Source organism: Hyla sarda, chromosome 11, assembly GCF_029499605.1.
Source record: "Hyla sarda isolate aHylSar1 chromosome 11, aHylSar1.hap1, whole genome shotgun sequence".
Lineage (NCBI taxonomy): Eukaryota > Metazoa > Chordata > Amphibia > Anura > Hylidae > Hyla > Hyla sarda.
This window is the reverse complement of record NC_079199.1, coordinates 14,934,334-14,947,647: the sequence shown is the minus strand read 5'-3', so window position 1 is coordinate 14,947,647 and position 13,314 is coordinate 14,934,334. Positions and strand designations below refer to the sequence as shown.

The window sequence follows — 13,314 nt, the reverse complement described above, 5'->3', positions numbered from 1 at the left end:
GATAGAAAAATAAGAGTTATGGCCAGTAAAAGCCAAGGTGGAAAAAATTAAAATGCTAACATTTTTAGCTGGCTGTGTCCTGAAGGGGTTAAGTCATTATATTACATTATATCATATATTATATTACACATTATACCTGACTGAGCTACTTTTATCCTGCTTTCTTCCTGCTGGGTCTCTGCCCGTCTTGTCATTACCACTGATGCTATGAATATCATGGGTATTGCTGTAAACAATATAATATAGGATGAATTAAACCATCCCTGTTCATGCAAACATGTCAAAAGATTAGAGGTGGTCTTAGTGCTGAGACCCCCACCAACCTCTAGAATAAACTATGTAAGTGTAGGGTCACATATAGTGCATCCGCTGCGTATTTGACGCTGTGGATGCATTATTGTTTGTCCCTAGAGTGTGCCTCCAGCTGTGCCCGGGTGTCTTGCTCACAACAACAGTCTGCTTCTACACAGGGGGATCTGCGAGTCGCGCATGCGCAGTGTATTCCAGACATTGCAACCGCTCTCGGCCTAGCTCAGGGAGCAGGAGAGGCCGCCATGTCTAGAGAGCTGCGCATCCACGTGCATCTCGCAGCTCCGCCAGTGTCTGCTTGTAGTGGCGGATTGCTGCTGCAATCAGGATACCCGGGCACAGCTGGGGGCACACTATAGGGACGGGCAGCACCAAATCCACAGCGTCAAATACACAGCTGATGCTCTACACGTGACCTTACCCTAAGGGTCTATTCACACGGCAGAATTTTCAGCCGGCAACTATTCAGAAGTGTGAATGGGAGATCGGAATCCCATAGAAGTATATTGGGCTTTCGTTTGAGGCGTAATTCCGATTGCAGAAAATTTGCCAAGTGAATAGACCCTTTTTTAAGACTGTAAAACCAGAAGACAAAAAACAGACATACAAGCTTTAAACATATACATGAGTAGACCTATACAACAGCAAAGGTCATTCATACACTTTCAGGCGTAAAGAAAAAAAAAAACATACTTGGGGCGTGGGCAAATACCACAAAAAATCGTAAACAATGGTACGAGGCAAAGAAGGAAAAGAGACGAAAAAAACTAAAAACTTAAGGAGCTTTTTTTTTTTTTTTTTTTTTTTTTTTTAACAATTTTAAGAGAAGCAGCAGACTGTGGGGAAGATTTATCAAAACCTGTCCAGAGGAAAAGTTGCTGAGTTGCCCATAGCAACCAATCAGATCGCTGCTTTCACTTTCCCAGGCCTCATTACAAAAATGAAAGAAGCGATCTGATTGGTTGCTATGGGCAACTAAGCAACTTTTCCTCTGGACGGGTTTTGATAAATCTCCCCCCTATGTCCTTACCTGCGGGAGTCTCCTTTATGTCCCAATACTAGAGAGGATTTATTGTGACCGGGGAGACCATCCGGCAGGTCTGTAACACTGTTAGTCACAACATTATAGCCAGTTCTGAAAAGGAAAAATATTGTTTCAGGTCTATTTAATTCCCCCTCCTAATATTTATAAATTTACCCCCATTGACCCTTTTTTAGGTAGAAAGTGAAAACTTTTTTTTTTAAATCAACTGGTGCCAGAAAGTTTAACAGATTTGTGAATTACTTCTATTAAAAAATCTTAATCTTTCCAGTACTTTTTAGGGTCTGTATACTACAGAGGAAACGGTTTTCTTTATGGAACACAGAGCTCTCTGCTGACATCATGACCACAGTGCTCTCTGCTGACATCTCTGTCCATTTTAGGAACTGTCCGGAGCAGGATAGGTTTGCTATGGAGATTTTCTCCTACTCTGGACAATTCTTAAAACGGACAGAGATGTCAACAGAGAGCACTGTGCTCGTGATTCAGCAGAGAGCTCTGTGTTCCAAAAAGAAAACCATTTCCTCTGTAATATTCAGCAACTAATAAGTACTGGAAGGGTAAACATTTTTTTAATAGAAGTCATTTACAAATCTGTTTGACTTTCTGGCACCAGTTGATTTAAAAAAAAAAAAAAAAAAAAAAAGTTTTCCACGGGACTACCCCTTTAATTTGCCTTAAAATTAAAACTAAAACAAATAAAGCCAAACACACAGACAAACAAGCTCCTCAGAAGCAGGTAGACATGATCTGAAAGCGGCGGTAGAAAATGATCTGGTGCAGATCTGCGCAAAATTTATCATGGTCACTGCGACAATATGATAAATTTGGAGCAGCACAGCCAAAAAAAAACAAAAAAAATAAAACGCATCTAGACAAACAACAAAAATGATCTACCTGCGGGAGTCTCCTTTATGTCCCAATACTAGAGAGGATTTATTGTGACCGGGGAGACCATCCGGCAGGTCTGTAATACTGTTAGTCACAACATTATAGCCAGTTCTGCAAAGGAAAAATATATAATCTTTTGTAAGTCTCCTTTAATTCCCCTCCTAATATTTCCCCTCCTTTCCTAGGTAAAAAGTGCCCCCTGCACCCCTCTTCTTACTCTTCTGTTGTTAAACCATTTGCTTAAAGGGGTACTCCGGCGGAAAACTTTTTTTTTTTTTTTTTATCAGCTGATGCCATAAAGTTAAACAGATTTGTAAATTACTTCTATTAAAAAATCTTAATCCTTCCAGCACTTATCAGCTGCTGTATACTACAGAGGAAATTCTTTTCTTTTTGGATTTCTTTGCTGTCACGACCACAGTGATCTCTGCTGACACCTCTGTCCATGCCAGGAACAGTCCAGAGCAGGAGAAAATCCCCATAGCAAACCTCTCCTGCTCTGGACAGTTCCTGGCACGGACACAGGTGTCAGCAGAGAGCACTGTGGTCATGACAGAAAGGAAATCCAAAAAAGAAAAGAACTTCCTCTGTAGTATACAGCCACTAATAAGTACTGGAAGGATTAAGATTTTTTTAATAGAAGTAATTTACAAATCTGCTTAAATTTCTGGCACCAGTTGATTTAAAAAAAAAAAAAAAAAAAAAGTTTTCCACCGGAGTACCCCTTTAAAGCAGCAATCACCAACCTGTGGCTCTGGAGATTTTTGCTAAATTACAACTCCTGTATGCTCAGGGCAGTGTTTCCACACCAGGGTGCCTCCAGGTGTTGCAAAACTACAACTCCCAGCATGCCCGGACAGCCGAAGGCTGTCCGGGCATGCTGGGAGTTGTAGTTTTGCAACACCTGGAGGCACCCTGTTTGGGAAACACTGGCTCAGCGTATGATAGGAGTTGTAGTTTTAGAGGACCTGATAAACCACAACTTGGTGAACACTGTCTAAGAGGAAAAGATTCTGATCATTTTACCCGGACGAGCCCCCAAATTGTCGAAATCCTCTGTTTCTTGGAGAATCATCAGTGCCGGTGTCATATGGTGAATTGTTATTAATGACTTGGCCGTCTTGGCTGATTCTGTTCAACAAGATTAAAACAATTATTAAATATTAAGAAACGTCTGTGAATATATATATATATATATATATATATATATACACATATACACACTGTATATAGCTAATAATGGTGGGGGTGGGACGTAAAGGGGTGACCATCACTTCATTCTAAAGCCTTATTGCTGTGAATCATCTATACGGTGGGCAGGATAGCAGGCAGTTGGAATGCCCCTTTAAAGGGAATGTGACCAAATGTTACTTTTTTTTTTTAGAGGTTAAAGGGGTAGTACCCCCCCGCCCCTAGACATCTTATCCCCTATCCAAAGGATAGGGGATAAGATGTTAGATCGCCGGGGTCCCGCTGCTGGGGACCCCGGGGATCGCTGCTGCAGCACCCCGCTATCATTACTGCACAGAGCGAGATCGCTCTGCATGTAATGACGGGCAATACAGCGGCCGGAGCATCGTTACGTCACGGCTCCGCCCCTCGTGACGTCACGGACCGCCCCCGTCAATACAAGTCTATGGGAGGGGACGTGGCGGTCGTCACGCCCCCTGCCATAGACTTGCATTAAGGGGACGTGCCGTGATGTCATGAGGGGCGGAGCCATGACGTTACACTGCTCCGGCCCCTGTATCGCCCGTCATTACGCACAGAGCGAACTCGCTCTGTGCAGTAATGATGGCGGGGTGCCGCAGCGGCGATTCTCGAGGTCCCCAGCAGTGGGAACGCGGCGATCTAACATCTTATCCCCTATCCTTTGGATAGGGGATAACATGCCAGGGGCGGAGTACCCCTTTAAGTAATTTTTTCACTTTTTTAAAGATTTTAGGAAATATATAAAAACAAATTATTTGTCACAAAATATGAAAAATTAAATAATAACTTGTCATATCTCCCACTGTTGACAAGCAGAGGGAGCTAACATGGGGAATCTGGTGAAAGCAAGCAACTTTGGCTGCTGCAAATTAGACCTCGCCCATCTACCTTCCTCCTCTGTCTATGTGCAAAAGGAGAGGGAGTTTTGTAGTTTTTTCAATTCCCCTGTCACAATTTTGTTGGTGTCTAAAGAACAGACTAGATGTCTCTTCATAAGGTCACTGCTCCTCAGGAAATTCAAGAAAATGGTGCTGGCTCCCCCTTTCATTTCACCTAGCGTGTGCAGTAAGCAGCCCATGCTTTTCTATGAGACACTCTCAGTCTTAAAGGGGTTATCCAGGAAAAAACTATTTTTTATATATCAACTGGCTCCAGAAAGTTAAACAGATTTGTAAATTACTTCTCTTTAAAAAATCTTAATCCTTTCAGTACTTATGAGCTGCTAAAGTTGAGTTGTTCTTTTCTGTCTAAGTGCTCTCTGATGACACGTGTCTCGGGGACTGTCCAGAGTAGAAGCAAATTCCCATAGCAAACCTCTTCTACTCTGTGCAGTTCCTGAGGAAAGCAGAGATGTCAGCAGAGAGCACTGTTGCCAGACAGAAATCAACAACTCAACTTCAGCAGTTGATAATTATTGGAAGGATTAAGATTTTTTAATAGAAGTAATTTACAAATCTGTTGATATAAAAAAAAAAGTATTTTTCCTGGAATACCCCTTTAACTTTCTTATGCCCTGTGCCTGCCATAAAGCAACTGTGTAGGTGTTGTGAAGTGACACACCACAAAGAGGCTACAGTAATGGCAGCCCCCAGTACACACTTCATTAATAAATGACATTAAAACGACATTGTCCTAAAACTAAATACATAAATGAAATGCTTTATCTTGATAGAACAAAATAAATAAAATAGTGACACATCCCCTTTAAGATTTTTACCGAATAAGAACTATGATGTAAAGTTGTTCTTTTATAATGAAACTACCACATCTTCAGTGTTTCCATATGGGAAAGTAAGTGGCCACCAAATTGCCGGAGCAGATTCTCATAGCAAAACCATGAGGAACACCGACCTTATACTTGTCTTGTTGGGGGTCGGGGTCTTGTTGATCTGCGGGAAGTCATCGGTGTCCATATCTGAGACCAGGCTGGAAGAAAACAAAGCTTATTACTACAACTATATTACAGGGAAGACAAATGGCTCGACCGCTGCCAGGCTGCGTCTATTGTTCTCTGTTGTCAGCCCAGAACCGATTCGGCTTTTGTCAGGTTTGCTATGAATACACTGCCCGACAACCAATGTCCTTACACCTACTGGCCACTTTATTAGGTACGCCTGTTCAATCAATTGTTAACACAAATAGCTGATCAGCCAATCACATGGAAGCAACACAATGTAGTTAGGCATGTAGACGTGGTCAGGACAACTTGCTGAAGTTCAAACAAAGCTGTAGAACGGGGAAAGTAAGGGGATTTAAGTGACTTTGAATGTAGAATCGTTGTTGGTGCCAGACGGGCTGGTCGGAGTATTTCAAAAACTGCGGATCTACTGGAATTTCCACCCACAACCGTAAGACTGTACAGAGAACAGTAAGAAAAAGGTGACATATCCAGTGAGCAGCAGTTATGTGGAGGAAAAGGCCTTGTTGATGTCAGAGGAGACTGGGCAGACTGGTTCACAATGACAGAAAGGCAACAGTAATAATTCAAATTACCACTGGTTACAACCAAGGTCTGCAGAATACCATCTTTGATCGCACAAAATGTCCAACCTCGAAGCAGATGGGCTACAGTAGCCGAAGGCCACACCAGTAGCCACTGCTGTCAGCTAAGAACAGGAAACTGAGGCTACAATTCACACAGGAACCAAAACTGGAGAATGGAAGATGGAAGAACATTGTCTGGTCTGAGGAGTCTTCATTCCAGCTGTGACATTCAGATGACAAGGTCAGAATTTGGTGTAAACAACATAAAGCCTGGATCCATCCTGCCTTGTATCAGTGGGTCAGGTTGGTGGTGTAATGGTGCGGGGGGGGGGGGGGGGAACGACATTTTCTGGGCACTTTGGGCCCCTTAGTAACAACTGATCCTGGTATAAACACCACAGTCGACCTGAGTATTGTTACCGGCCATGTCCATCCCTTTATGACCACAGTGGATCCATCTTCTGATTATACTTCAAGCAGGATAATGCCCCATGTCACATGACATCATCTCATACAGGACAATGAGGTCACATGACATCATCTCATACAGGACAATGAGGTCACATGACATCATCTCATACAGGACAATGAGGTCACATGACTCCAATGGCCTCCAGTCACCAGATCCCATCCGCTGGGATGTGGTGGAAGCGGAGAACTGTATGATGTCATCATGTCCATATGGAGGAACTGTGTGATGTCATCATGTTCATATGGAGGAACTGTGTGATGTCATCATGTCCATATGGGGGAACTGTGTGATGTCATCATGTCCATATAGAGGAACTGTGTGATGTCATCATGTCCATGTGGAGGAACTGTGTGATGTCATCATGTCCATATGGAGGAACTGTGTGATGTCATCATGTCCATATGGAGGAACTGTGTGATGTCATCATGTCCATATGGAGGAACTGTGTGATGTCATTATGTCCATATGGAGGAACTGTGTGATGTCATCATGTCCATATGGAGGAACTGTGTGATGTCATCATGTCCATATGTAGCAAAATCTCATAAGAATGTTTCCAGCACCTTGTAGAAAGTATAAAAGGGATCCAACGGGGGTCTAACAAGGTGTACCTAATAAAGTGGCCAGTTTGTGTATATGGTGTTGCCAGGACACCAGGTCCTTAGCATCCAGACTGTCTGACAATTTGTGAACAGGTCTCTGCAGCGCTCACACCAGGGTTCTCTCGATCTCATGTTAATCATGAAAAATATCAAACTATTTTTACCCGGACGAGCCCCCAATTTGTCGAAATCCTCTGTTTCTCTGTGAGTCGTCGGTGCTAATGTCATCTAGGAGGTTGTTGTGGATGCCTTGGTCGTCTTGGGTGATACTGTAAACAAGAAGAAATTGAATATTAAACATTAAGGAACGTCTTTTAAATAACATGCAGGTCATGGCGCTGGCGCACATTCGGCAAAACCTGCAGGAGAACAGTGAGGAACACCGACCTTATACTGGTCTTGTTGGGGGTCGGGGTCTTGTTGCTCTGCGGGAAGTCATCGGTGTCCATATCTGAGATCAGGCTGGAAGACGACAAAGCTTATTACTACAACTATATTACAGGGACAGCAAATGGCGCAACCGCTGCCAGGCTGCGTCTATTGTTCTCTGTTGTCAGCCCAGAACCGATCCGGCTTTTATCAGGTTTGCTATGAATACACTGCCCGACAACCAATGTCCTTACACCTACCGGCCACTTTATTAGGTACACCTGTTCAATCAATTGTTAACACATATAGCTGATCAGCCAATCACATGGAAGCAACACAATGTAGTTAGGCATGTAGACGTGGTCAGGACAACTTGCTGAAGTTCAAACAAAGCTTTAGAACGGGGAAAGTAAGGGGATTTAAGTGACGTTGAATGTAGCATGGTTGTTGGTGCCAGACGGGTTGGTCGGAGTATTTCAAAAACTGCGGATCTACTGGAATTTCCACCCCCAACCATCTCTAGGGTTTACAGAGAACAGTAAGAAAAAGGTGAAATATCCAGTGAGCAGCAGTTATGTGGAGAAAAATGCCTTGTTGATGTCAGAGGAGAATGGGCAGACTGGTTCGCGATGATAGAAAGGCAACAGTAATTCAAATTACCACTGGTTACAACCAAGGTCTGCAGAATACCATCACTGACCGCACAACACGTCCAACCTTGAAGCAGATGGGCTACAGCAGCCGAAGACCACATCGGGAGCCACTACTGTCAGCTAAGAACATGAAACTGAGGCTACAATTCACACAGGAACCAAAACTGGAGAATGGAAGATGGAAGAACATTGTCTGGTCTGAGGAGTCTTCATTCCAGCTGTGACATTCAGATGACAAGGTCAGAATTTGGTGTAAACATAAAGCCTGGATCCATCCTGCCTTGTATCAGTGGGTCAGGCTGGTGGGGGTGTAATGGTGGGGGGACATTTTCTGGGCACTTTGGGCCCCTTAGTAACAACTGATCCTGGTATAAACACCACAGTCGACCTGAGTATTGTTACAGGCCATGTCCATCCCTTTATGACCACAGTGGATCCATCTTCTGAGTATACTTCCAGCAGGATAATGCCCCATGTCACATGACATCAACTCATACAGGACAATGAGGTCACATGACAACATCTCATACAGGACAATGAGGTCACATGACAACATCTCATACAGGACAATGAGGTCACATGACAACATCTCATACAGGACAATGAGGTCACATGACATCATCTCATACAGGACAATGAGGTCACATGACCATCTCATACAGGACAATGAGGTCACTGGACTCCAATGGCCTCCACAGTCACCAGATCTTATCGTATAGATCACCGCTGGGATGTGGTGGAACTGGAGAACTGTGTGATGTCATCATGTCCATATAGAGGAACTGTGTGATGTCATCATGTCCATATGGAGGAACTGTGTGATGTCATCATGTCCATATGGAGGAACTGTGTGAGGTCTTCATGTCCATATGGAGGAACTGTGTGATGTCGTCATGTCCATATAGAGGAACTGTGTGATGTCATCATGTCCATATGGAGGAACTGTGTGATGTCATCATGTCCATATGGAGGAACTGTGTGATGTCATCATGTCCATATAGGGGAACTGTGTCATGTCATCATGTCCATATGGAGGAACTGTGTGATGTCATCATGTCTATATGTAGCAAAATCTCATAAGAATGTTTCCAGCACCTTGTAGAAAGTATAAAAGGGATCCAACGGGGCCTAACAAGGTGTACCTAATAAAGTGGCCAGTTTGTGTATATGGTGTTGGCAGGACACCAGGTCCTTAGCATCCAGACTGTCTGACAATTTGCAAACAGGTCTCTGCAGCGCTCACACCAGGGTTCTCTCGATCTCATGTTAATCATGAAAAATATCAAACTATTTTTACCCGGACGAGCCCCCAATTTGTCGAAATCCTCTGTTTCTCTGTGAGTCGTCGGTGCTAATGTCATCTAGGAGGTTGTTGTGGATGCCTTGGTCGTCTTGGGTGATACTGTAAACAAGAAGAAATCGAATATTAAACATTAAGGAACGTCTTTTAAATAACATGCAGGTCATGGCGCTGGCGCACATTCGGCAAAACCTGCAGGAGAACAGTGAGGAACACCGACCTTATACTGGTCTTGTTGGGGGTCGGGGTCTTGTTGCTCTGCGGGAAGTCATCGGTGTCCATATCTGAGACCAGGCTGGAAGACGACAAAGCTTATTACTACAACTATATTACAGGGACAGCAAATGGCGAAACCGCTGCCAGGCTGCGTCTATTGTTCTCTGTTGTCAGCCCAGAACCGATCCGGCTTTTGTCAGGTTTGCTATGAAAACACTGCCCGACAACCAATGTATAGTACTTATAGGGTGTTGCCATGCAGCAGGTCCCCTAGCAACCACACTGTCAGGGGCACAAAGACCGTCAGCGCTCACACGGGGTTAACTATCTTAATTTACATATAATTATAATTTAGATGGCCCACCAATGGCACTACCACCATCATCTCATGCATCACCCCCAATATCCTCCATTAATGAGGGGGTTAAAGGGGTATTCCAGGAAAAAACATATATATATATATATATATATATATATCAACTGGCTCCAGAAAGTTAAACAGATTTGTAAATTACTTCTATTAAAAAATCTTAATCCTTCCAATAATTATCAGCTGCTGAAGTTGAGTTGTTCTTTTCTGTCTGGCAACAGTGCTCTCTGCTGACATCTCTGCTTGTCTCGGGAACTGCACAGAGTAGAAGAGGTTTGCTATGGGGATTTGCTTCTACTCTGGACAGTTAGACAGAAAACAGCAACTCAACTTCAGAAGCTCATAAGTACTGAAAGGATTAAGATTTTTTAATAGAAGTAATTTACAAATCTGTTTAACTTTTTGGAGCCAGTTGATATATATATATATATATATATATATAAAAAAAAGTTTTTTCCTGGATAACCCCTTTAACAAATCTCAATGCAATTAACAAAGATGTCTATAGCAGTGTTTCCCAACCAGTGTGCCTCCAGCTGTTGCAAAACTACAACTCCCAGCATTCCCGGACATTTTGCAACAGCTGGAGGCCCACTGGTTGGGAAACATTGAGCTATAGGGATATGTACACTAGTTTTCGCACACGTGGAGGCGCCATGAACAGCATCTACCTGTATGTCTGATCTCTTGAGGTGTCCGTAGGTTTCTGGAGAGATTTAGGACTTGATCCGTGTTGTTCTCTCCCCTTCCCGAGCCTGTAAAATGTGACATAAATAAATTTTAGTTACAAAAAAGGGCATGGTCTAATAGTAGTGTATAACCTGTGGTGAAACTACATCCCCCACCGGGCAGCAGTCGGAGGATAATGGGAGTTGTAGTTGCAAGATAGCTTAAAGGGGTTATCCAGGTAAAAACTGTTTATACATATATATATATATATATATATATATATCAATCAACTGGCGCCAGAAAGTTAAACAGATTTGTAAATTACTTCTATTCAAAAATCTTAATCCTTTCAGTACTTATGAGCTGCTGAAGTTGAGTTGTTCTTTTCTGTCTAAGTGCTCTCTGATGACACCTGTCTCGGGAACTGTCCAGAGTAGAAGCAAATCCCCATAGCAAACCTCTTCCACTCTGTGCAGTTCCCGAGACAAGCAGAGATGTCAGCAGAGAGCACTGTTGCCAGACAGAAAAGAACAACTCAACTTCAGCAGCTGATAATTATTGGAAGGATTAAGATTTTTTCATAGAAGTAATTTACAAATCTGTTTACATTTCTGGAGCCAGTTGATATATTAAAAAAAAGTTTTTTTTCCTGGAATACCCCTTTAACAGTCACAGGTTGGTTACATATAAGATAGTGCCCCCTAGGTCCCTTCTGTTTAATAAGAGAGTTACATATGAGATAGTTTGTGGTCACCCAATACAGCGCCCCCTAGGTCCCTTCTGTTCACTGAGATAGTTACATATAAGATAATATGTGGTCACCTAATACAGCGCCCCCTAGGTCCCTTCTGTAATCCATCATTAGTCACACACGGGGTATCCTCACCTGGCCATCTGCTCATATAGCTGCAGTAAAGAATTCCAGGATTCAGCCACTTGATTGAGTTCTGACTGGATGAGAGCGCCCCCCTCTGGTGAAGAAGTGTCAATCACCTTCTTTCCCTGCACCTCCACCAGATGGCGCTGCATGTCCTTTTCTGTCAATTCAGCTTCCAGCGCCTGTGTACAGCAGGGACAATTAAAGGGGTTATCCATATATATATATATATATATATATATATATATATATATATATATCTCAACTGGCTCCAGAAAGTTAAACAGATTTGTAAATTACTTCTACTAAAAATTCTTAATCCTTTCAGTACTTATGAGCTGCTGAAGTTGAGTTGTTCTTTTCTGTCTAAGTGCTCTCTGATGACACGTGTCTCGGAAACTGTCCAGAGTAGAAGCAAATCCCCATAGAAAACCTCTTCTACTCTGTGCAGTCCCAGAGACAAGCAGAGATGTCAACAGAGAGCACTGTTGCCAGATAGAAAAGAACAACTCCACTTCAGCAGCTGATAATTATTGGAAGGATGGAGATTTTTAAATAGAAGTAATTTACAAATCTGTTTAACTTTCTGTAGCCAGTTGATTATATATATATATAATGTGATATAATGCAGACATCTCCTGTACCTCTATATCCTTTTCATCCCAGTTCTTGCCGCCATTTTGGCAGGATTCCAGTTTCTGGGTGGTGACCAGGATCCAGTTCTGCAGATCTCGGAGATGATGATTGAACATTAGGTGGGTATTTATATTCTCTTTGCTTTTCCGTACCTTGTTCTAAAAGGGAGAGTTACATTAATAACAAAATAAATGTATTTATAGAAACATATGATGGCAGCAGATTCCTTGTATAGTGAAACCTCTGTGAGCCGACACCTGAATGTGAAGATAAATGTGTCTTTTATATAGGAATCCTGGGTAATGTCTAATGGGATCAGCAAACAAGTACAGGGCACAAATTATGAGACACAAGCTAAAAATCATATTGAGTCAACTAACTGGTCCCTCACTGGTACACCCCGTCATTTCTTGTCCCCAGCATCACCCCCACCCATTTCACAATCCACAGCATGACTCCCCATCATTTTCCTAGTCCCCACAATGGCTCCTCATCTTATTCCTGCCCCCATGCATGGTTCCTATCTCAATACGGCCCTCCAGCATGGCTCCTTATCTCATTCCTAGTCCCCACAATGGCTCCTCATCTTATTCCTGCCCCCATGCATGGTTCCTATCTCAATCTGGCCCTCCAGCATGGCTCCTTATCTCATTACTAGTTCCCAGAATGGCTCCTCATCTTATTCCTGCCCCCATGCATGGTTCCTATCTCAATCCGGCCCTCCAGTATGGCTCCTTATCTCATTCCTAGTCCCCACAATGGCTCCCTATCTTATTTCTGGCCTTATGCATGTTTCTTATCTTAGTAGTAAGGAAGAGGCCCAGCACTCACCAAAATTGCAATGAAGCTGGATGTTTTATTCACGTATCTTGATACCAAAGAAACAGGACGCATTTCGACGGGATGGCGAAATGCGTCCTGTTTCTTTGGTATCAAGATATGTGAATAAAACATCCACTCTTCATTGCAATTTTGGTGAGTGCTGGGCCTCTTCCTTACTACTAGTACTATACTGCCACGTGCACCACCACTACGGAAGTGCTGACCATTACCTCCTGATACTGTTTCTTATCTCAGTCCGGGTCCCCAGTATGGCTCCTCATCTCAGTCTTGGTTCCAAGCATGGATCCCTATTTCTGTACTGGTCCCCAGCATGGCTCCCTATCTTAGTCCTGGTTCCTTGCATGGCTCCCTATCATAGTCCTGGCTCCT

The 13,314-nt window shown here is 43.1% G+C and overlaps 1 protein-coding gene across 11 annotated transcripts in view; it reads right to left on the bottom strand.

The window, feature by feature from the left end:
- SYNE3 (spectrin repeat containing nuclear envelope family member 3) overlaps positions 1-13,314 on the bottom strand; it is a 107,769-nt gene that overhangs the window by 23,750 nt on the left and 70,705 nt on the right. For 9 of the 11 annotated variants that reach the window (XM_056547355.1, XM_056547354.1, XM_056547357.1 and 6 more), the window contains 12 exons: positions 12,111-12,260; positions 11,476-11,648; positions 10,592-10,675; positions 9,555-9,629; positions 9,332-9,436; positions 7,400-7,474; positions 7,177-7,281; positions 5,306-5,380; positions 3,269-3,373; positions 2,249-2,353; positions 1,340-1,444; positions 137-226 (listed from right to left, as the gene is read on the bottom strand). In XM_056547355.1, the coding sequence (XP_056403330.1) occupies positions 137-226; positions 1,340-1,444; positions 2,249-2,353; positions 3,269-3,373; positions 5,306-5,380; positions 7,177-7,281; positions 7,400-7,474; positions 9,332-9,436; positions 9,555-9,629; positions 10,592-10,675; positions 11,476-11,648; positions 12,111-12,260 (1,247 nt within the window). The remainder of the gene's footprint in view (positions 1-136; positions 227-1,339; positions 1,445-2,248; positions 2,354-3,268; positions 3,374-5,305; positions 5,381-7,176; positions 7,282-7,399; positions 7,475-9,331; positions 9,437-9,554; positions 9,630-10,591; positions 10,676-11,475; positions 11,649-12,110; positions 12,261-13,314) is intronic. The other 2 variants (XM_056547361.1, XM_056547362.1) reach the window with 2 other exon arrangements.